This window comes from Orbicella faveolata, unplaced genomic scaffold (genome assembly GCF_042242905.1).
Source record: "Orbicella faveolata isolate gen_17 unplaced genomic scaffold, um_ofav_v1 contig_1, whole genome shotgun sequence".
In the NCBI taxonomy this organism is placed as follows: Eukaryota; Metazoa; Cnidaria; class Anthozoa; order Scleractinia; family Merulinidae; genus Orbicella; species Orbicella faveolata.
In genome coordinates, this window is record NW_028301536.1 from 21,411,872 (window position 1) to 21,433,870 (window position 21,999).

General features: G+C 39.3%; 2 protein-coding genes and 1 pseudogene across 3 annotated transcripts; 2 read left to right on the top strand and 1 right to left on the bottom strand.

Annotated features, from left to right (window-relative positions):
- Positions 1-374: 374 nt before the first annotated feature.
- On the bottom strand, positions 375-2,279 carry LOC149118386 (melatonin receptor type 1A-like; annotated as a pseudogene).
- A 2,287-nt stretch (positions 2,280-4,566) lies between these two features.
- LOC110044790 (QRFP-like peptide receptor) lies at positions 4,567-11,452 on the top strand. 2 transcript variants are annotated; one of them, XM_089295346.1, is made up of 3 exons: positions 4,567-4,754; positions 6,371-6,460; positions 8,258-11,452. In XM_089295346.1, the coding sequence occupies exons 2-3, from the start codon at positions 6,433-6,435 to the stop codon at positions 9,346-9,348; spliced, it is 1,119 nt and encodes a 372-aa protein (XP_089151472.1). In that variant the 5' UTR covers positions 4,567-4,754; positions 6,371-6,432; the 3' UTR covers positions 9,349-11,452. The 2 variants fall into 2 exon arrangements, with proteins under 2 accessions (XP_089151472.1, XP_089151465.1); XM_089295339.1 differs by lacking the exon at positions 4,567-4,754 and adding an exon at positions 4,969-6,127.
- Positions 11,453-17,702: 6,250 nt separating this feature from the next.
- LOC110044767 (galanin receptor type 1-like) lies at positions 17,703-19,669 on the top strand. Its single transcript, XM_020750345.2, has one exon. It carries the CDS (start codon positions 17,898-17,900, stop codon positions 19,005-19,007), a length of 1,110 nt encoding a protein of 369 aa, XP_020606004.1. The 5' UTR covers positions 17,703-17,897; the 3' UTR covers positions 19,008-19,669.
- Positions 19,670-21,999: the final 2,330 nt, after the last annotated feature.

A 21,999-nucleotide genomic window follows, 5' to 3' on the forward strand; every position in this document is an offset into this window, starting at 1 on the left:
ATGACATTTTCCACCTTAAAAATAATTTGCATAGTGTGCACCTGTACTGATATTGGTAAATTTTCCTGTCAAACACATAACTGTTCTTTTGTTCGTGATCGACAATTCGTTGCGAGTTGGGCGTGTTTGGTTGGTGGTGTCATTTTCAAATTGGATCAGACGGTTTTAGCTCGTGGTTGCATTTGGTTGAACTTCCAAATTTTGCTCTCAAGTTCAGCTAACGTAGTTAGTGGTGTAAGGGTAAATCTGTTCTCCACCATCTACCGACTACATGTAGTCGCTATGTGTAGTCTAAGGAAGAAGTTCACAAATTGTTCTTCGACCTTCGGGGACTTTGCACCAAAAAAACCAATATCACGAATGCATTGATCAACTCGTTTATGTCTAGCTTTACTTAGATTCTAATAACAACTACTTATATTATAGAAAAGAAAAGTTTATCAGAAACTGACAACCAAAACCTAGAGAAATACAATGCCTGGTAAAGAAATACGTTTACAATTAGTTATTATGGAGCGTTTTCATTCACGTGGCCAGCAGCCATGCAAATTTATTGGAACAAGAGAAAGTGCTTACATAACAAAAGAGTTGAACTGCCATAGGATTGGTTTAGGACACTGACATGGCCCCTGTTTCATTGTTTTGGGACATAAATATGGACGTCATGTGAAAAAGCGCTATTAAGTACTATCGAGAGGACAATCGTAGACCGGCGGCATAACTTTTGTCCCTCTTTAAAGGTCTAAGGGCTTCACTTCCTCTTGTTTTATCAAATGAATTTATTGCTACTGCTCAGTAAATTTTATGGATTGATGCCATCTATATCTTCATTCCCACAGCCTTGTAAGGCAACATTCTAACTGCGCAAAACGTTAATGCTACTTTACAACTGAAGTTATAGAATTACTAGGATTTTTAGTGTTACGTAGTCCAAGCAATCTGACGTATTCGTCACGGAATACTTTGTTCATGGTCCCGTACACCAGGGGATTTATACAACAACTCGCGAGACCACAAGTTGAGTACATCAAATAGGCACCACGGGGAAGGGCCCACCCTCCAAGAGCCATGTCCACCAAATCTGTTATCATAACTGGAGTCCAACAAATGGCATATGCGAGCACGGTCACTAATAAAGTTCTTGTTAACTTGACTTCTTGTATTGTCATTCTGAGAGGGTCGCTTGTTAGCCCTCGCAGGGTTTGAACGTGTCTTCTGTTTGCTCTCAGAGCTAGGAATACTTTCATGTAGAAGTGCTGGACAACAATCGAAGGCAGGACAAGATATATGATGCCGACCTTCGCCGAGAGTGTAAACTCGACGAAACAAATCCCTTTGCCCGGATGAAAAGTATATATATCGCCATTTGCGACGTAAGGAAGTTGAACCGTGGACGCGCACAGCCACACAAGAAGTGCCATTAACTTTGTTCGTCTTACGCTGAATATGGTTCGGTGCCTCGCTGGATGAGCGATGCGGAAATGACGATCAAGTGCCATTAAGGCCATTGTTTGTACCGACGCGCTGCAGAGAAAAGGCACTGCATAGCCTGTGATTTGACAAAGATAAAAACCACCAAGCCATCGTCCAGTGATCATGGCGGAAAAAGTTATTGGGAATTCGAAGAGCAACATGGCAATGTCTGAGATCGCTAGCGAAGTGATCAATATTCCAGCTGCATTTCGTAGTCTAGGCGTCTTGTAAACAACCAGAAGAACAAGCACATTGCCGGGCACCGCCACAAGGAAAATTATACGGCGATTGGTGATTCCAAAACGGTGGTGGAAGTACTTCTTGAGTTGAGAAGTTGCTCGAGGCGTTCAGGGCCGGAGAAACTCTGATTCATGGCTAAATCGAGCCCAGTTTTGTTGCGCCGGCTCTTGAAGTGTTCGTTTTAAAAATTACTTGCTTTGCTTTTAACTGATGCGACAATACTTCTTGTTCTATGCGAGTAAGTAGATTTCAAATTAGTCACGGCAAAAACGGAGAGATCCGTAATTAATTTTACCAAGAAATTGCGACAATGATTCCTGAAGCACCCAAAACAAAGGTAATTCAACAAAGCAATTGCTAAGCGGCCCTTAACAAAGAGGTTTAGACTGTGGGGACACTCTAAAATTGTCATGGCATCGCGAGAGGTGTCTCTCCTTTTTTAAATTTTAATCAAGATAAACCGGCTGTTTGCCATAATCACGTTGCTAAAAGTTTTCATGTGTAAATATTTTCTCAATATATTCTCATACGAATGTCCGTGACAGGACCATTTGCCGTAATCAATGTAAACATATAGATGAAAAGAGAAAATAAATAAGTAAATGACAAATTGGAGAATTTGGTCGATTGGACCCATGCGACATGGTGTATTCTGAAAAATTAAGGGTACAATCGATTCTCTACTCGAAACACTTGCTGTGAAAACAATTATCTGACGTGGTTTAAAATGTTTCCTGCCGAGGGAGACTATTTAAGGCACCATTGAAGAATTTCGTCTTAGAAGGAAGACTATAGTTATAAATGTGTGTTTATTAAACTGATTCGAATGCAGAAATCTGGCCTGAAATGGGCGCCGAGTAATTTTCTCTCAATAAGGTGTCGTTCAGATGAAGACTTTGATCCTTAAGTCATTCCACATGGTAATTTAAGAAGGTTTGCTTTTCCTTAATTGAGAAATCTTCAAAAAACACCTGCAGCAGCGAAAATCTCTCGCCCTGGACAATAACGTTAACCTGCATGCCTACAGCCCAGTGTTTCGAGTAAGGTTGTTCTGCAAAAGCGTAAATAAAATATCTTCCTGTACTGTAAATAGAATTTTTTTATGCCTTCTCTCATAGCGTTTCATTACCATAATCAAAGTTGCACTGCTCTGGGGCAGGAGCCAATGATAGTTATTTTAACCCCCCTCCGAGGTGCAAGAATTAATCATTAAAATCATTTTAAAAATCGCTAATCTAAAATTCATGTTTCAATAAAGGCGACTTTGGACCTTTCACCTATAGCCATGTCTTTTCAATTTGTTGTGCTCATTTGTTGCCCAGTAAAAAGAGCTCAGGCAGCGCAGCAGTGAGGGACTGGGTGTCATCTCGGGGCGGTATACGGAAGGCATAAATTATATGCGTACTACATAATACTGAAAGATACTTTGGATAGATAGCAGTGGTTTACCGCTGGTCAAATCCAAGTTCGAGTCATTTTTCACGCGTATTTCAGAACGATAACAATAGGAATATCGTAAATACGAGTATAATGTATGATGTCAAAACCTTGTTTTCTCTTTGTCCTTTTGCCTGTTAAAAACACGGCCTTTAGCCATTGAATTTGTCAACCGCATGGTGAGCTAGTAAGAATTATCACAATGTGTGGTCATTTGTCTGACTGTCTGTTTTTTTTTTAAGAATCCAAGCCACACAGGATTTATCCAGTCAAGTTGGTTCTTCGTTGATCTTCGTTATGCCGGTATTCTAACTGAATCCCCCAGTCATTGCCATCTTTCTCCTTTCTTTATCGTATCATCATCCGTCGTCGATGTTTTCTTTGTCATTACTGAAATTGCTACTTTCTGGTGTCCTTTACGTTAAGGGTAACTTTGAAGACTGCGATAATTAGCACTCGGCTATTTGCATAAGTTCGTCATCTGTCAGCTTGGATTTTGTGATATAAGATAAAACACTTTTATTTTCAATCAACCAGCGAGCACTCAAAGCGTCAAATTTTTCGTCACGTAAGCCTGACTTTGAGCACGCATTTTACGTGGCCGAAAGACTTCCACCGTGAGCTGCTCCCTTCGATGTTGAGAGATTGCAACGAACAATGTATCGCTTAATAGCTAGTGAAAGCGCAGGACGTTTTGTACCTATCTCCTGCTATATTCTATCAATTATATTCTAAGCAGCTTGAACCATCGCGTTGCATACTCACTGCGATATTTTTTATGAAGATTGGCCTCTTATATATACTACGTGATTTTGAGTGCAATTTGTTCTGAAAAAAAAAACAACAACAACACGTTCAAATGAACGGATATGAGCCTCTTACATAAAATTGTTGGCGGAAATGTGATAACAAAGATCCTCTTAGAATGAAGTGTATTCAGATAACATTTGATCTTGAACCAGCCCAAATACTGTAATCTGACGTATATCTCAGGCCAGGAGTCCATGACGAACATGCGATGGTTCACCTAAGAACTCTAGAGAATCTTTGCGATTTTGACAAGATTCGTACCGTAACTTTTGAAAATAGATCTTCCAAAAACTTCGGACCTCTTTGGTCACTTGGAGTGACACTCGGGAGCCGTTTTGAGATTCTGTGGATTACGTTCGGAAATCTTCGTTGAAAACGATTTTGCACTCTCATCACCCAAAAGTTCTCCTAGCTCTTTCAGTCTTTGACCTCGTTTACCTCATTCGTTTTTTAACCAGACTCCTGCAAATTGAATTAGTAAGAGACAGAAAAAATGTTCAATATTACAGACAAATATTATAATACTTATGATATCAATAAGACTGTGATAAATTGCCTGGTGCAGTATTTTTATTACTTAGGGAGTTCAAGAAGGGAGCTAGGCCGAACCTATGAATTTTTTCCATGCCTCGGCAGCAAAATAAAAAACCTGGGAACAAGGATCATTTCCCGCCTCTTTATCGTGCGTGACTAAGCTGTGCGTGCTGGTTAATCTGTCGTCTTACAGATAAAAATATCCAATTCTTAGATATGATCTTTATTTGATTTGATCTCACGAAAGACACACAGCTCTGGTAAGTAGCAGTGACTTTAAACTTTTGTATTGCTCGACATTGCAAGGGAACTTGCCTGATTCAATCATAAGATTGTACCATTAACCCCAATTCTTTTTGTTGGTGTATGTGTTTGGAAGCCGTCACATCGAATTAGTTTCAGTTGGTTTCTGAACATAAAAGCCTTCGCTTTGGGATCGAGTCTACGTGACTTCTGGATCCATTAACTATCTGTACATTATTCTCTTTTTCCCCTTTTGTTTTCTGTTATCGTTTTGTATTATGCTATCAACAAAGACTGAACATCAGTCGAGAATCAAAAGTATCCTTTTTTCACATATTCGGTCTTTGTTTTTCCACTTACGTTTCTCCTCATTGCATATCCTATTAAGCCTATAGTCATAATTGATCATTAATCCCGCCATTTGTGTTTGATTATATCTTCTATCTCCATTAAACTGATTTGGGCCTCTTACATGAAAAATGATGGCGGAAATGTGATAACACTGAATCGCTTGGAAGTACCTTCAAATGCCAAATTCCATTTCAGTATTGTTGCCTATACTTTCTTTGATATAATCAATCCGTTTTTATCTGAGACCTTCATGCAGTCAGTTTCTGCAATGCCTCCAGACTTTTTTTTTCAATAGAAGGAATTGTTTTAATTGTGGATGTTATTTCTCGGCGTCTTGGAGAAATCGGCAAGTTATTTATATTAACACTTGGGAAATGCCGTGGTTTTTGTGGTTGGTTTTTTTTTTCTGGAGTCGCAATGGAGAGGATCCGGTGTGGAAGTTGAATACTAAGTAGCATTGAAAATGTTTCCCTATCTTTGGCGAATGTTAATTATGCTCATTAGAGTTGCATGTATGGTGTCCGGACTAGCTGTCTGCAAAGCAATAAAACTGATGTCTCTATAAGAATAAAACTCTTTTAGCAAAAATGGCCAAATGGCTGCTGTGACGTCATGCATGTATTTAGCTCAGGTCATTTTTCCCTCGTTTGCCACCAGTTACCAAATTATCTTTCAGTCTTAATTAACGGCTCGATAGACCACATCGCCAGACAATGGCTCTGAACATGGGAATTGCGCCAGTGGTTGGCGTCATAGTGGCAGGTTCTTTAACTATGTGGTGTTGATTGATCAACTTACGACAGTATATTACCATAAGCAACGTTTTGCCATGAAGACGTTACTTTTGTTTTACTGAGGAAATGGTCCTGGAGCTGATGCCACTAATCCCACAAGCAGAATCCTTTTTACAAAAAATAATTATATCTGTTGTGATTGGCCTCCTGGAGCTACATCATAATCCCTGTTAGCCCTTAGAGTAGTAAGCAGACCTTTATTCTGATTCAGCTGTGATATCTTATTCCAATATAATGAGTTTAAGGTAAGAAATGTATCGATTGTCTTTGCTCAAGTTACTGGGATGCTCAACATATGTTACAGTCGTTCGTCGATTCGGCTTTTTTTTTCTTGCGAACGTGCAGTTATGTAGGTCGGCAGATGGATAACCGTTTTAGCCATACCTGCTATTTTTTGTCGCCATATCTCTTAACAATTTATAATTTAATATCTACACAAATGGCAAAAAAATCTCTTTTATTCTCCTTGTGCTTCCGCCACCTTGAAGGACTTTTAGGTTTTACCCGAAGAGAATTCAAAGTACTGGAAATAGAAGGAGTTGAACACAAAATGTCTATTATCTCTGGAAATAACACAGGTGAGAATGTTACCTGAATTAATTTTATTTTGTTTTAAATATTTTTTAAAACACTTATCGCGCAAAAAATATTTTATATCGTGTTATATTGAACTGATGTTTAGAATTAACATTTTGAGAAAACAAATAGATAAATAAAGAAATAGTAAAACCTACATATCTGTTATATGTGGTAATAACACAGGCACTGCTGAATTTTCAGTCCGTCGATTCTACTTTATTTGAAAGCGTTGGCATAAAAACTCTTTTAACGCCTCAGTGTTAGTAGTAAACGACCTAAGGAGCTAGGACCTGTTGTCTGATTTACGTGGCAACAACACAGCCTGATGAGAATTCTCACTGATTTGAATCCACTCTACCTGTCAAAAAGCTTATTACAACTCGTAGTTTTTGTACGAATATATTTCTGAAATGTGGTTGCATGAATTGGTTGTTATCACGATTGACTTCTTCTAGAAAAAAACATCCGCGAATTTCCACTCTATCCCCACTGATTGTCAAGAACAATAGCTGCAAAATGATGAATAATTTTTATGCAAACATCTCAAGCTATCGTTGGAATATTGAGAAGAACTTCGGTCTGTCGCGGTGCCACAAGCATGATTAGCCATTAAGTAGTATTTATTTTTAAAATCGTTTGACTTATATCGGTGAGGGGTCGAGACCATTTTTCATGAATATGTGATTTAAAATTGATGGAGGCAAGAGTTATCGCCGTGGTACGTTTGTTATGCGACACCGTGTCACTGAGAATGAGTAACTTGAGTTATCTGCGACAGAACCGCAAGATGGTCATAATGATAGAAGTAGATGCAGCTACAATTTTGGTCAGAATAAAATAAGAAATAACCCCCCCCCCCCCCCCGCAAAGCGGGCCATTTTTTTCCATCATTGAAATGGGGAGAGGGTTGGTCTTAATTTTTAAATTAAATTGACTATGACTGATTCTCGGTCAGAATGAAATAAGTAATAAAATCACCCCTCTCTCCGAATCAATGATGACAATGATGAAGTCGTGCCTAGACCAAAACGCCCCATTTTTTTCCATCATTAAAATAGGGGGGAAGGGTGGTCATAATTTGTCATTTAAATTGACCAAGACTGTATTTATAATAATAAATGGTTATATGGTGATATGTAATGTTGCCGTCCCAACATGGTGAAGAATTACAGAGCGTTCCAGTACACTAGATGGTCCTAGATCCTAGATTTCACTCTTCTTTCTCACCAATTCAAGGCTGTCACTAACGAATCCAAATGCTTCCGAAACCCATTCCCAAACATACACTTACAAAAATTGTCGAACACTTTTAATTACCACTGACTTGTGATCCGTGCATACTGCAAAGACATTTTCAGGGAGAATACCGTGTCACGCCGCTTCAAGCACAGTACATCGGCATATCTCCATAAGACTAATTCCCTTTACAGTAGTAAGCAATCCCTAACGCTAAACACTCAGAGTGTGACGTTGTTAATTGTCTGGCTATAATTAACAGGGGATGCTCTTTGATTTTGTTCGAAGGCGAAACGTTTAGCACCTCTTTTAAAGTTACGTCGCAGTACTACTACAAATCCTTACAATGTCGAATAAAAAATATATGCTCAACTTTGCAGTCTTACTTGAGCTACAAGGATCTCTCTTAAATAGCGTAAGTAGTAATCGTTTAGTAAGTAACATTCGCATGTTGCCGCAAAAGTGTGTAATTTTTTAAAATAGTGTAAGTAGTAGTCGTATAGCAAGTAAGATATTTGTATGTTGCCGTACGATTATATTATTATTATTTTTTTTTTCAGAGTGGAATTCAAGTGTTGGTAGTGTTTCAATCGGATGCGTCATCCAGCCAGCCACATCGTCACTGAAGATTGGCTTGACAGTTGCTTATGTCATCATCTTTCTAATTGGGTTGCTTGGTAACACAATGGTTGTCTTCCTAGTCAATAACTGTCCTGAGCTTAAGACAACGTTCAACATGCTTATCGTCAACATGGCGGCCTCTGATATCCTTGATGTAATTACTGCTATCCCTCTGTCCATTGCCTACCTGTTTGAGAGCGTTAAGTGGCTCTCAGGAGGATTTGGTGTGTTTCTATGTAAGTCCCTGCCGTTTCTTGCCTTTGTTTCCATTGGTACATCTGTCCTGACATTGACGGTCATGACCTTTGATCGCTACCGCGCAATCGTACACACAATGAGGAGGCCGCTGACGCCAAAGCTCACCGCTGTAGCAATCGGCTCAACATGGGTTATTTCAGGCCTGGTGTTTGCCAGTGAGCTCTACAAGTACAAGCTTTTCAACGCAGCGGGTCAAGTCATGTGCGCATCAAGATGGGTTGAAGATGTTCAAGAGTCGAACAAAATCACGATGTACGAGTTGATCGTTCGGTTTGTCCTGTTATACCTGATCCCTCTTCTCACCATGGCCGTTCTGTATACTAGGATTGTGCTGCATCTGTGGAAACGAAAGGCTCCTGGAGAGCACATTGATAAAACCCATCAGCGCATAGAAAAACAGAATCGTAAAATCATCGTCATGCTGGTTACCATAGTAGCAATTTTTGCCATTTGTTGGCTTCCAGCACACGTCAATCACTTTCTGGCGACGTTTAACTTCAATGTGTACAGCTGTCTACCTACCTCATTGGTGCTAACACTTTATTTTGTGACGCACAGTAATACTGCCATTAACCCGTGCCTGTATCTGATATTCAATGAGAACTTCCGAGGAGCATTTACACGCCAGCTGCACATGCGTCACAGAATCCGTGGTGTTTCTCTCACCGTTAGCAATAGTTTGTCTAAAATTGGCTCACGAGCAATCAGTGGAGGCTCCACTGAATGCCATGGTCCAAAAGTTCCCAATTATCTGAGGGAAAGTGCAGTTTGAAATCAGATTACAGATCTGTATATTCATTACCCTTGACAAAGTTGTGTTTAAATATTGATCTTAAAGTTATTATCAGGGTCAGCAATTGCTCTCTTTTTGCCCCGGTGTCAAGACCTACGAGTTCATAGTGAAAGGATGATGGATTTGAAATTTGATCTTTGCTATTATTGCATTCCAATAAAAGTAGCCCTCCTTGATGTTTCAAAAGGTAATTTAAAGAGACCTCCAAATGCCATTGCAGTTTTCGTCAGAGATTCGTCAATAACCAACTCAACCGTAAAGCTTTAACCACACTTCCATAATTCTTTATTTCAGGACTCTTTTAAGAGCGCCAAATTTATGACGCGCATATGCTGAGAGGCGAGTTACGCCGTCTTTTCCATTCCATGGAAAAGTAAACGTTAGAATTTGAATTCCTTTATGATTAAATTCAACAGGTCACACCTTCTTGCCGGTAAATGGATAACCCTCTTATTTTCCATAAATTTATTTGCTCAGTACAATTCATGGCAGGATAAAAATATACATAAAAAAAAGAAAGGCAAATCACCCAAATATACAAACAGAAAAAAGAGACAAAAGGGATGTAAAATAAAAGTAACCATAAGGAGGACCGTAAAGAATCTACGACCCCATACTGTGCGAGCCACCACAAATAATGACTGATTACCACAACAGGACCATGATTAAAAGACAATATCGGCTGAAATATGGGACACTGGCGCGTCATTCTTATTGCTGCTGTTATTCCGCGCCGCTAGAAGACCCTAGTCAACTTTCTTGTTAAGAGAGTTGAACAGTTGAACCCAGTCAGGAAAAGGGACACTACTGAAATATGAGTATAATATTCAAAGTTCCTGCATGATATGGCAAGTTTTCGCTTTTGAAACTTGTTTTGGACACTGATTCTACTCGTAACTTGGCGGCGCATTCTAACGGTGGGCAACACTCAAACAAAGCTATGGCGTTTTCTGCTCAAAATTCTCTTCAGGCAGGCAAATTCTACCCCAGAATCTCTGCTCGAGATAAGTGAGCGATCAGCTCAGGTACATCTTGTAACGATAAATCGTAGCAAACACCGCGTAGAAAAACACCCGTTCTCGTTCGCAGTGAGTCGACCAACTGTAAGCAAATCTTACGTTGTGCGGTACCGCTTGGCAGATAGAGGGATCCCTTTTGATTGAATAAACTCGCAATGAAAAGCAGCAGTTACGAACGATACTCAGCAATTGCAATTAGTTGTGAAGTGTATGTCTGTTTCAAAATTTCCAACTATTACCTTTTGGGATACTAACTGTTTCGAATCCTGTCCGAATACCCCTCAACTGATTTCGGCTAAAAAATGCGACGTTCTGTGGGCGCAATTCTGGCTGACGATGGTAACGAATAACGCTCGAGCTTCTAGCCTCAGGTCTATAACTAGCAGAATATATACAGTCCCACTCTCTGACTAAGCGGAACCGGAAACTAGCATATCAGCACCTACTATACACATCTTAATTTGTTACCAACAACCCAAGGGATTTCCAGGTGGTCCTGTGGGATGAGCCGCGCGCGGCTCATCCAGGGTCGCATCTGGCGGTCGCAAGTTCAAGTCTCGATATGTCATTAAAGGGGTTATTCTCGGACGGCTTGGGGGTCCAATAACCTCTCCCCCGATCGAGACTCGAACTCGGGCCGGGAAGAAAATCCCGAGCCACGCCACAGAATTTTTTGTTTAATTAATTGATTGATTGATTTAGTTATAATTTTTTTCAACCTCTTTGGTTTTTTTTTTCTTTTTTTCAACTTTTTTGGTGTTGGTTTTCTTAAATTGATTGACTGATTTTTTCTTTGCCCAATTTGTTTGTAATTTTTGCTGTTGTTCATGTTCCGGATAAACCTTTCCGTTATTGCTGTGGATTTTACAGATTTTTTTCTCCTTTATCTAGACTTGCTTCCTTTCTAAGCCTTCTTTTTCCCGAACTTTAAGACTTTTAAGACCGAGGCAGTTTGCCTAAATGGTTTGTTAGTGGGGAGTAATGCCATCTGTTCTGCAGCATTTTGTAATAACTACGCATTTTGTAATACCTTACCGATTTTGTAATAAAAGTTGCAGCATTTTGTAATTACCTGCAGTATTTTGTTCTAAATACAAACGACGCATTTTGTAATAAGTGTTGCAGCATTTTGTAATGAAAGTTAGTCTACGCAATTTGTAATAACGTGGTGATGCAAATTGTAATAAGTCTCTTCACGCGATAATGTCACGAAGCATACAGATTGGCGGGATTCCCTTCAACAATATAGCTTGTCAAATGCTCTTTTTAAGCAGATATCGGGAGCTAAACGACCCACATACTTCTATGTAAATCTATCTTTTCAATAAGCATGTGGCATAATTTTAGCCCGAAAGGTGTACAAATTTTGCAAAATAAAATTCTTAATTCCTTAAAAATTTCCTAAATCTTTAGAATGGAGAATGGAATACCACCAGGTGAAATAGTTCCACCCATTGTCACGCAAATGTTGACGTTTTATTACTTTCTTTTTCGTGAACTTAACTTGATTCCAAGAATCGGACAAAAATGAGAAAAAAGAACTAAGCTAAAAAATCGATCAGTTCTAAAAATGATTTTGTTGCACGATTTGATACCATTCAAGAAGTTCAACATCTTCTTTTAATAAAGAGAGCTATGTGGAGAGTGCGTTACTGGCACCCCTGCCGCGGAAACCCTGTCACTGCATGAAATGGCAGAATCGAGCAAGCGTAACTCCTGGCATTCCTCATAGCAGACCGCTCAAAATGGTTTTATATGGCGTGTATCTCCTCTGGCTTTGCTGTAGTTTCCAGTTGGTTCAAGCTGGAGAAAAGTAAAAAAGGGCGCGAGAAGCTTTCACGCATACGATGGATGATGAAACCTACGAAACTCTACTACTGCTTGTCCAGGGAAAGTTTAACGTCCCGGTGAATCAACGGACACGGTTACAGAGCTGTCGTGCGGTTCTGGAGAAGGAGAGACCTCTTTGCTCTTGGTCCTGAAGAGAGTCCTACCTTATACTTTAATGGAAAGAAAGCTGTGAAAACATCCGATGTATCTAGAATTGTTGGTAAAACATTCAAAGAAACTAAGTCGGAGGGATATAAAAAGCTAAAACATAGAGCCGCAGATAGCTATGCGGGGCTTACTGAACGGCAGATACGACATGTTACTTCGAACAACATCAAGTATCGTATTTACAACGTGGTATTTAAGAACAAAGTCTTACCGAAACCTGTTAGAGCTAAACATGTACACTCACAGCACCAAATTGATTTGATAGACTTGCCCAAGCAACTCAACTCGTCGAGTTTGCTGGTAAGACTTTCCGCTATGTCCTTTCTGCGATGGACGTGTTTAGTCGTTATCTGAGGCTCGCACCACTGGAAAAGAAGTCAAGTTGTTGCATTGCAAGGAATCTGCAAAAGATATATGAAGAACATGGACCACCAGATCGTCTGGCCCCTCAAGTGGACTGGTATTAAAGGTGAAAGCTTCCTTCAATAGCAATCGTTGGCACAATGCTTGGCTTGTGCTATATGCCCTAGGTTTGGGCTGGTTTCGAATTAAGAAAATTTTCTGGCGAAAGTAAGACATGGAAAGACATGATCATGGACTGCTGTTGTTGTTGTCGTTAGTGTCGTTGTTAAATTTTGCCACACAGCAAATGTGTACATTCAAGTTCTAGTTTATTCATTGACAAAGGAGTCTCACATCATAAGTGATCGTCAAGATAATTTTCATGTGAAATGTAATGATTGATTATTGAGTTAATTAAATATTATAATGTAAAATAAATAGAAATAAAGCTCCTGTTCAAAGTGTTAGCATTGTCATGTTATTTACCCACTTTCGCGTGCATGTACTGTACAAATACCCATGCAGATACTGTACTCATATTCAGTTTTAAAAAATCCTACATTAATATAACAACCGATTTTCCATCAGCTTGGTGTTGAAGGGAATCCAGCCAATCTGTATGCTTCGTGAAATTATCGTGTGAAGAGACTTATCACAATTTGCGTCACCAACGTTATTACAAATTGCGTAGACTAACGTTTATTACAAAATGCTGCAACTCTTACTACAAAATACGTCGTTTTCATTTAATACAAAATACTGCAGGTAATTACAAAATGCTGCAACTTTTATTACAAAATGCGTAAGGTATTACAAAATGCGTAGTTATTACAAAATGCCGCAGAACACCATCACTTGGTTTTCCAGCGGCCAACATCGACATAAATAACATGCCAAACTCTGGCTTACACAGAATACATATTGCCTGGTTTTCTTGAAATTTAATTGTTTTAGGATGTAGAAAGCTTTATACGACCTCGTTTGAGACGATGCATGCCTCAAGTAATTTGCAGATCAGTCAGCTCTCGCGGTTTTAAGTGCAAGTTGGTTTTTAGTAGAATCACATTTCACGCTGTTGTTTTTTCGCGTGTCCGCCGGGTCTCAAAAGACATACATTGGAGTTATTTCGTCTAGCTCACTACAAAAGGAATCTATCAAAACTTTCAGTGATAGGCAAGTGTAGAATTTCTGTCAGGTAAGTTTGACAGATCTTGTCAGACGGTTATATTGTGATACAGATTATTGCATTTTTATTACATTTTCACATTTTCTTTTAATTTTGCTTAGGTATTTTTTTTTAACGAGGAGCTGTATATTATAACTTATGAAAATTTGACATGATCAGGTAATTAGTCTAAGTACTCGACACGGGTAGATGTTACCGCGAAAGACTTTGCAACCAACAGTTTTTGATTAGAAATCAAAACTGTTGCACTGAGCCCAGTTAATGATAACAATTTCTGTGCTGAGTAAGATTTGCTTGGCTGGTTTCAAGAGCTACAATTTAATGAAGTTCGTGCTCATTGTTTCTGCGCATCCTTTATCCGCACGTAAGTCATGTCGCAATGTAACATTTCGGACGACGATTCCGGAAAGCGACGTGGCACGAGGAGCCTAGAGCAGCGACTTGTGTACTCCCACAGTCATTGCTAGAATACCAGATATGCAGTTGTGCAACATTTACACAAATCACGCCCAAGGACAAATATTGAAAAACAGACGATTACTTCTAATTACTTTTATGGAAACAGATCATTGGGAAGAACTCCCAATCCATTTCAAAAACCTTGACGTTATTTCTTTTCCAAGAACAATAAAATATTAGTTACTGCCATAATTAACTTATATTCTTTCCCTAACCTAAACTGTAAATTCTTTCTTAACTCCTCCCTCCTGTTTTCCAATAAACATGAAAAGGTTGGAGTTTATTCGAAACCACAAGATTGGCGCTGCAATTGTACAGTGACTAACTGGAAATACAGTCAGATATGACACCTCGGCTCCCTTTTCCCACACGACATCGAATCCTGCCATCTTGAAAGTTAAAATCTAAAAATCTAAAAATAACGTATTTCATAATTGCTGCGGAGTGAGCACAGCGAGCGAGCACCAACATAATCAGGATTTAAGAAGAATATATAGGGGGTGCGAATTCTCGAATTTATCACTTTTTACCAGAGTGCACTTCGCCACTTTTTACCAGAGTGCATTGCGCCACAAACACTACGAGGATGTCACACCGTCGAGCCGTCGTCCTTTATCGCGTGGATTCCAGTGAGAAAGGTTTTATAGTGGTTATGTTTTGCTATGATTTACCTGAAAAACGATGCGAAGGAGATCGTGCTTGACTTTCACAACTCTTGTTTTTGTTCTGAAAGTTTGTAAATCTGGACGATTAGCGTGTCTCTGGACGATTAGCGTGTCTCGCCTCCTTGGTCGAATTGTTAAATGAAGAGAAATCGTCGTTACTAAAGCTTGTAGAGTAATTAAAACAAACGAAAACCGTAGAACACGCTATGCGATGCGATCTATTCCTTTTCATCTAAACATGAATTTGAGCTAAAGCTTTAGCATTGTCACACATCGCGATGGACGCGTCCTCGACACAGTCTGTCAGCATTCTAGAGACATTTAATGCGTACCAGTACAGAATTTAGATTTCTGCTCGTACAATTTCCACATCTTTTGATTTTCGAGACCTGGTAAAGGGGAGGATGGTGTGTATCCTTTTGTATCCAAACATAGTTTAGATCATTATGTGCTTTTTTGTCTCTATCCCTTGTCACATCTCACCATCGATGCATCGTGCATACAAGGACAAATTCCCCACGATTTGACACTACTTTAAGAAATAAAGGTTAATGTTAGTCTTGGAACGCGCAGGTAGATGAATTACTGCGTAAAATATGTCACTATCAAGATAATGTGCCGTAGCACTACTAACTTTTGGATACCCTCGGCCCTAGTGTTAATAGATAACAACTAACTAACAACTAGTACTAATAGATAACAAAAGCATCAGAAACAATAAAATAAAACAAATGACTTAATACTACATTAATATAGACTAAGCAGTAAGACTGATTCAGATAAATTAAAATGCGGCAATAACCTCTGGTTGGCCAAACAACGTTTCCTCATTGCTTGTTTGATTTAAGGTTTATTTTAAGTACAAGATTAAGAACGCCTTTAAGTACATTACAATTGATTAAACCATGTTCACAGCTTGTAGTCTGAGTATATATCAAAGCTAGAGAGGTTCCGATTCGCTTCTTTCACGAGTGTCTTTCCTCAACTAAGTTCCCGGATACCCAGACAAACAAAGAGAATTTTAAGCAATACAATAAACCCATACAGGCCGTGCTTGTCAGCTCGTCTGAAATCCTGTTAACTTTTTATCTCAGGAAATCTTGTTTCACATTTGTTCACACGTCACTCCTTTACCAGTCCTTGATCGTTTCCTGAGATTTCTTGTATGTTTACCTAGTTGTTACTTATTTTTGCGAGACTTAATTTTTTCGATTTTTAAAGAATCGAGAAATTAAAGACCCGCGAAAAAAAGTTTTCGCGAAAATTAACAGCGCGAAATTTAATACCCTGCTGAAAGAAGAGTCAGCTCTTTCTTCCGAGGGTCTATTTGAAGAATATTGACAATGTCGTTCAGTTGTAAGCGCAAATAGATGCCGGTGTCATGTACTCTGTAAAGCTCTGCTTTGTTACAAAGGAACATATCAAACTATTCAGTTTCGTTTGTTACATTGATAAAACTGCAATCAGTTGTGCTAATTCTCAGACAAACTGTTTGTTAACGAAGATCAGTATTATGACAATTTTCGCGAAATTTAGTTCCTTTTAACCTACTTATTTGCTAAACCCGCGAAATTTAAGTCCCGCGAAATATGCCCGTTCCATTTTCGCGAAATTAAGCTTCCGTGAAAATAAATAACATTAAAGTACTAAATTTTCAAAACATTGCTAGATTTTGAGACTTTTGAGGGATAACTAGTATGAAGAGAGGTTGCCTGCGAAAGCGTTCTTCGTTGTAGCTTCAAGATTAGTTCTGCACTAGTGTTGACGTTGGCTAGATGCCACCACGTACGTGAGAGGATATCAAGGAACGAGTATCGGGAAAGAATATTCGACATTTGATTTACCTGCACCAACTACTATGTATCTACTAAACACGTACACTGAGAAAAGGTCAAGTAGTAAAAGTCGTCGACAAAATCTAACGAATTCCATCAGTAAAGAGAGTAACTAAACAAAAATTCTAACTATGGTCTTAATGCTATCAGCCAAGAAAGTGGGTAGCATTACAAAAACATGTGTGATCATCCGTCAATCGACAGCATTTAGTTTTGACCCTCGACCGGAAATGATAAGTCAACAAATAAAAACTCTTCAAACAAAACAATTTGTTTGTTATTCAATTAGTGAAAACAACTTAAATGATGCTTATTGATCACCAAGGCAGTAACACCTGTTATTTCAGTTTGCAAGCAGCAAATGAACCCGACCTTCCATGGTTCGAGTCGCTTCTACCTAGACTGATCCATCGATCTCATTAATACCTGATACAGAACTGATAAGGTCTCAAAGCAAAACCACTTATGTCTAAGATTTTGCCAAAAAAACGCCTCTCAACGTTATTTTTCCACTCCGCCGAAAGTAAAACGTCTATCGAACTGACAACTTACTGACTAATATTACCGTGACAATTGTGAACAACGGAAAAACACGGATGAACAGATGAACAAACCCACGGGAAAAGAAACTCTTTCTTTCCTTTTGCCTCTTGCAACAAACGAACAAACAAGTACACAAACAAACAAAAAATAAACAAAAGAGAGGCTGATACTGTATTTTGTAACTCAACATCGAACTTTGCGGTTGTCAGACTACTATTTCCAGCCTGATTATTTTTCAGGCGTGAGTCTGATAGGGTCAAAACAATGAAGTTAAGGACTGCAAAAGGATCTGGGATTAAAGATGACTGACGGATAACCTTTCAGTCAGTGAAATCAGTGATAGGTAAATTAGCTGGCTAATTAGGACAAAAAGCATTTACGTGTACATAAATTGTTATTCGGTATGTACTTCTGTTGCGGTTCGACAAGTTGAAAGTCCGCCAGATTTTTCTCACACTCGTAAGAGAGGTTCACACACGAGATGGCTCCTAACGATAGTGGTCTATTCAACAAAACCAATTTCAACATGCCACCGCAACAAAGCGACGACAATCAACAGACCTTACCGCTCGTGGCTGTGTCACTCCTCATTCTCATTACTCTTCTGGGTACGACTGGAAATCTGCTCGTTTTAAGAGCGATATTTACCCTGAAGAAGCGAAACCTCAACGATTATCTCATTTTGAACTTGGCTGCCACCGATACAGGGACATGCCTTGTGAGCATTCCGTTAGACGTCGTCGAAAAGATGAAGGGTGAATTTCCTTACGGAGCTGCTCTTTGCCACGTGATCTATCCATTTCAGTCCGTACTCGTCTACGTGTCTGTACTAACACTGCTGTTCATGTGCGTAGATCGCTACAGGTTGATAGTAACGCCGCTGAAGCCGAGAATACACTTGAAAACTGGATTAACAACCATTGCTGCGATGTGGGCTTCATCTTGTTTGATTGTGCTGCCTCTGTCACTTGCCCTAAAGTTTAAAGGATCCCATTGCAGCGAGGAATGGTGGAGTGATTACAGCGGAAGAATGTTCACCCTCACTATCTTTACATTCCTTTACCTCATACCAATGGTTATCATGACGTTTCTCTACGCGTTCATTATTCAAGTGTTGTACAAAGACACCAGATCTCTAAAACTGAGGAGAAATGTGTCGGCGAGTTCCCAGCTATCAGCCAGTCTGCCACAACGCAATTTGAAGATTGTCCAAGTGTTTGTCATGGCTGTAGTGGTGTTTGGAGTCTGCATGTTACCGACACATGTCACATGGATGTGGCACGATTTTGGAAGCGGTTCCAAGAGACCTGAACTATTTAACAAGGCAGTAACATTTAGCAACATTCTTATGTATGCTAACTCTGTCGTCAACCCCGTTATCTTTGGCTCAATCAACGTAAAAACTCTTGAGAAACTTTGCAAAGCATTAGTTTGCTATCGCTCGGAAAGAGAAGGCAGCTACCATGAGCTTGACCAAGTGTTTGTTCTTCGAACTAACTCTCCTTCACCGCCAGACGTGCGCCCAGGAGATAGACCAGCGTCTAGACCTTCGGAAACTCCGCACTTTTATATTTTTACAAGCTCAGTGTAGCAAAACAAGCTCCACGGTAAACTAAATAACAGTTATGGCTCGTTTATCCCCGAGCACTGAGAAAACAAAAGCGTACAATACGTTTGCTTCCACATATCGCCGGGAAAGTCCGATGTAAATTTAATGGCCGTCTTTCGAATGATAACTTGTGTTTCTATGCATGTTGTTTGCTATTTTCCGTAGATAAGCAGAGAAGGAATTGTTCATTGTTTTAGTGTCTATGCATGTGTCGTTCCATACATCATCTTGGAGTTTAAAAAAGAGTTGGTTCATGGTTCTTGCTCTCGTAAAGCTAGAGTTGCTCTTGGATGCGCCTCGATTAACCGTTACGCTTCCCGGCCCCTCGTGCCCTCCCTAATTTCCGCTGGCGTACCTTTGGGTCGATAAACTGACGCTAAGTGCGGACCAGTTCTTAACCTCTATCGAGGAGTTAGCTACATTTCACAGACGCTGTTACCATGCATAAAACCCGGTCAACGGTAGTCGACATTCATATATTCAAAGTTAACTCCCTAAAACAACTTTGATTTACAGTATTTCAAACAAACTTTGCTAACGAACAATTTAATTGAAGTTAATTGTTAATTACTGTTAAGACGTTTGATCATAATCGTAGTTAACGGAGACTGAAAAAATAAAGTTTGTGGTTGTTTTTTCACACAGCACTTTGTCAACCTGTGAACAGAAATTGTCGGATAAACAAGATCACTTCTTCAATATCATACTTTAAATAAGAAGTGCTACAGACGGTGTCGTGCTGTGAATGAAGCGAATCGGAAATCACTCTTTGGCCTGGCTTTTCTGGAGGCGGCCATTTTATCGATGTTTACGAATAATGTTATGAGAACCAAGCTTATATCAAGCAAACTTTATTGGGTTATTTTAAGTGTCAACAAGAATTTCCACTCCCACGCTCTGAATTTCACGTTCTGTTCTGCTGAAGGACATGTGTTGAGTAGGGAATGAGGAAAGCTTTACACAATAATCCAAATAATGCGAGCTTGGGGGCAAACGCCAACGAAAAGAAAAGACTGAACATCATAGACCAATTTTAGACATCTTAATCTGACTGCAAATTAAGAAGTGGTCTCTCGCATGATCTCAGTGACCTTACTTGAATAACAAAATATAAGGTTACAAAAAACTGGTCATAAAGTATAACGAGTCCAAAAAATATAAATTTTTCTACGTATACGCACGCAAAGGAACAAATACGCCCACAGCAGACCCAAGGGAAGAAAGATAGGGTACGGTAATATTCAAGTTTTGGAAAAAGCGACGATGAAAGTGTCATTGTTTCAAGCAAAACCTTAAATTTGGTAAAACTGGGAGAACTCGTTGCTTGAGAAACTCGTGAATCGTGCGCATGCGTAAAGAACGGGTTATAGCAGACCAAAATGTAATAGTTGAAAAGTTGTAAATAGTGATAACACAGTGCCAAATCAAAAACGATGTTTATAGCAGACGTTTTGGGCCTAGCCCTTCCTCAGTGCTAAGTCCAAGCACTGAGGAAAGGCTAGGCCCGAAACGTCTGCTATAAACATCCTTTTTAATTTGGCACTGAGTAATTATTATTTACAACTTTTGAACTGTTTACTGTGCCACGCAGTAACTGATCCTTTTGGATTACAAATATTTATTTCAAAATGTGATAGACCAGTCGTAAACTCACCCCTTGCACCACAAACAGTTGAGTTCATGGCTGACAGTTTCAAAATCGATGAATTGATCCTTTGTGTTTGGAGCTGCAAAAGCCTCGAAAATTGAGGACAATATTTGATATAGAAAGGTTCACGAGTCCGAAATCTTATCACTATGCCGAGTCGCCGACTCACTAGCCGCTGTAAAACTGCCCCTATAAACTTACATGAACCCGCGAACGGATCAATTTACAAATTACTCCACTGGAGATCTTTGATTTATAAGTAATATTTTGTTATGGTGCGTGCAAAGCGGGGGCTTTTTAACCATTGACATGACTAAAATGTGACTTTTTTTAACGAACGCAACTTGGGAAGAATTCAAATTCAGTAGATTCCAAAAAGCTCAAAAGGAGAAAGTAACCTATCAAGGGAGCGATAGAAGTAACGTAAAAACACTTCAATTTTAAGAGGGATGAAGAGCTTCACAATCCTTACACTGTCCATACATTTTTAACCAGAAAGGCGAAGAGAATAAAGAAAATCATCAAGGGAAAATGGTCATGATTGGTCGCCAAATTCTCAGAACAATTTAAGAAATATAGGGCAATTAGGGGAGAAACAAGGCTGGGAATGAAATTGTAATAACGTTTATCTTAATAAAGTTCTTTTCCTTTTGCACGTCTTTCACAAAGAAGCGCATGCAGTGTGGGACAGGGTGATTTCTCAACTTTCTTGAGACAGGGGACTGAAGGAAGAGAGACCCTGGGAACGAGGTTGGGTGCCGTTATAGCTAACCTCTTAGCAGATGACTGTGCATACGTAGGTGCATGTATGCAAGTATACGTTGTTTTCATGGCAAACGAACCCAGCCATAGCTGGGGCAAAACTGTACTCAGTGGAAGAAGAAAAAATTGAAATATACAATCTTCAAACATGTACAATGCAATACAATACAGTACAATAATATTGTACTCGGGCTGGTTTCGGGGGAAAATGAAGGTATTTATCTATCCCTGTAGCACAGTCGGATTCAAAAACTAAAGGTCTTCCTCAACAGTTAGTCAATCTTTGCACACTTTCATTTCTTTGTAGCTTTTGCACAAAAAATTCTATGTATGTCAAGAACGAGTTTAAGAACAAGAGCGCAAATTTTGGATATATTCCAACATTTTAAGCGAACTTTAAGCGACGTACATTGCTGTGCTGGGAGCCGCGTAGCAACATTATCTAAATCCAAGTCCAAGTTAAAATTCTACTGTCAGGTGTATGACGAATTTAACATTCCTCTAATCAAGTGAACAGCAATTAGTGCGGCTTGTGAAAGTCACATGTGAACTTTGCAATTCTTT

Bases quoted from the DNA above. Each gene is read 5' to 3' on its own strand.
- LOC110044790 (XM_089295346.1), top strand. From the start codon at position 6,433: ATGTCTATTATCTCTGGAAATAACACAG. The intron at 6,461-8,257 runs GTGAGAATGTTA...TTTTTTTTTCAG, and splicing joins TATCTCTGGAAATAACACAG to AGTGGAATTCAAGTGTTGGT.
- LOC110044767 (XM_020750345.2), top strand. From the start codon at position 17,898: ATGGCTCCTAACGATAGTGGTCTATTCAACAAAACCAATTTCAACATG.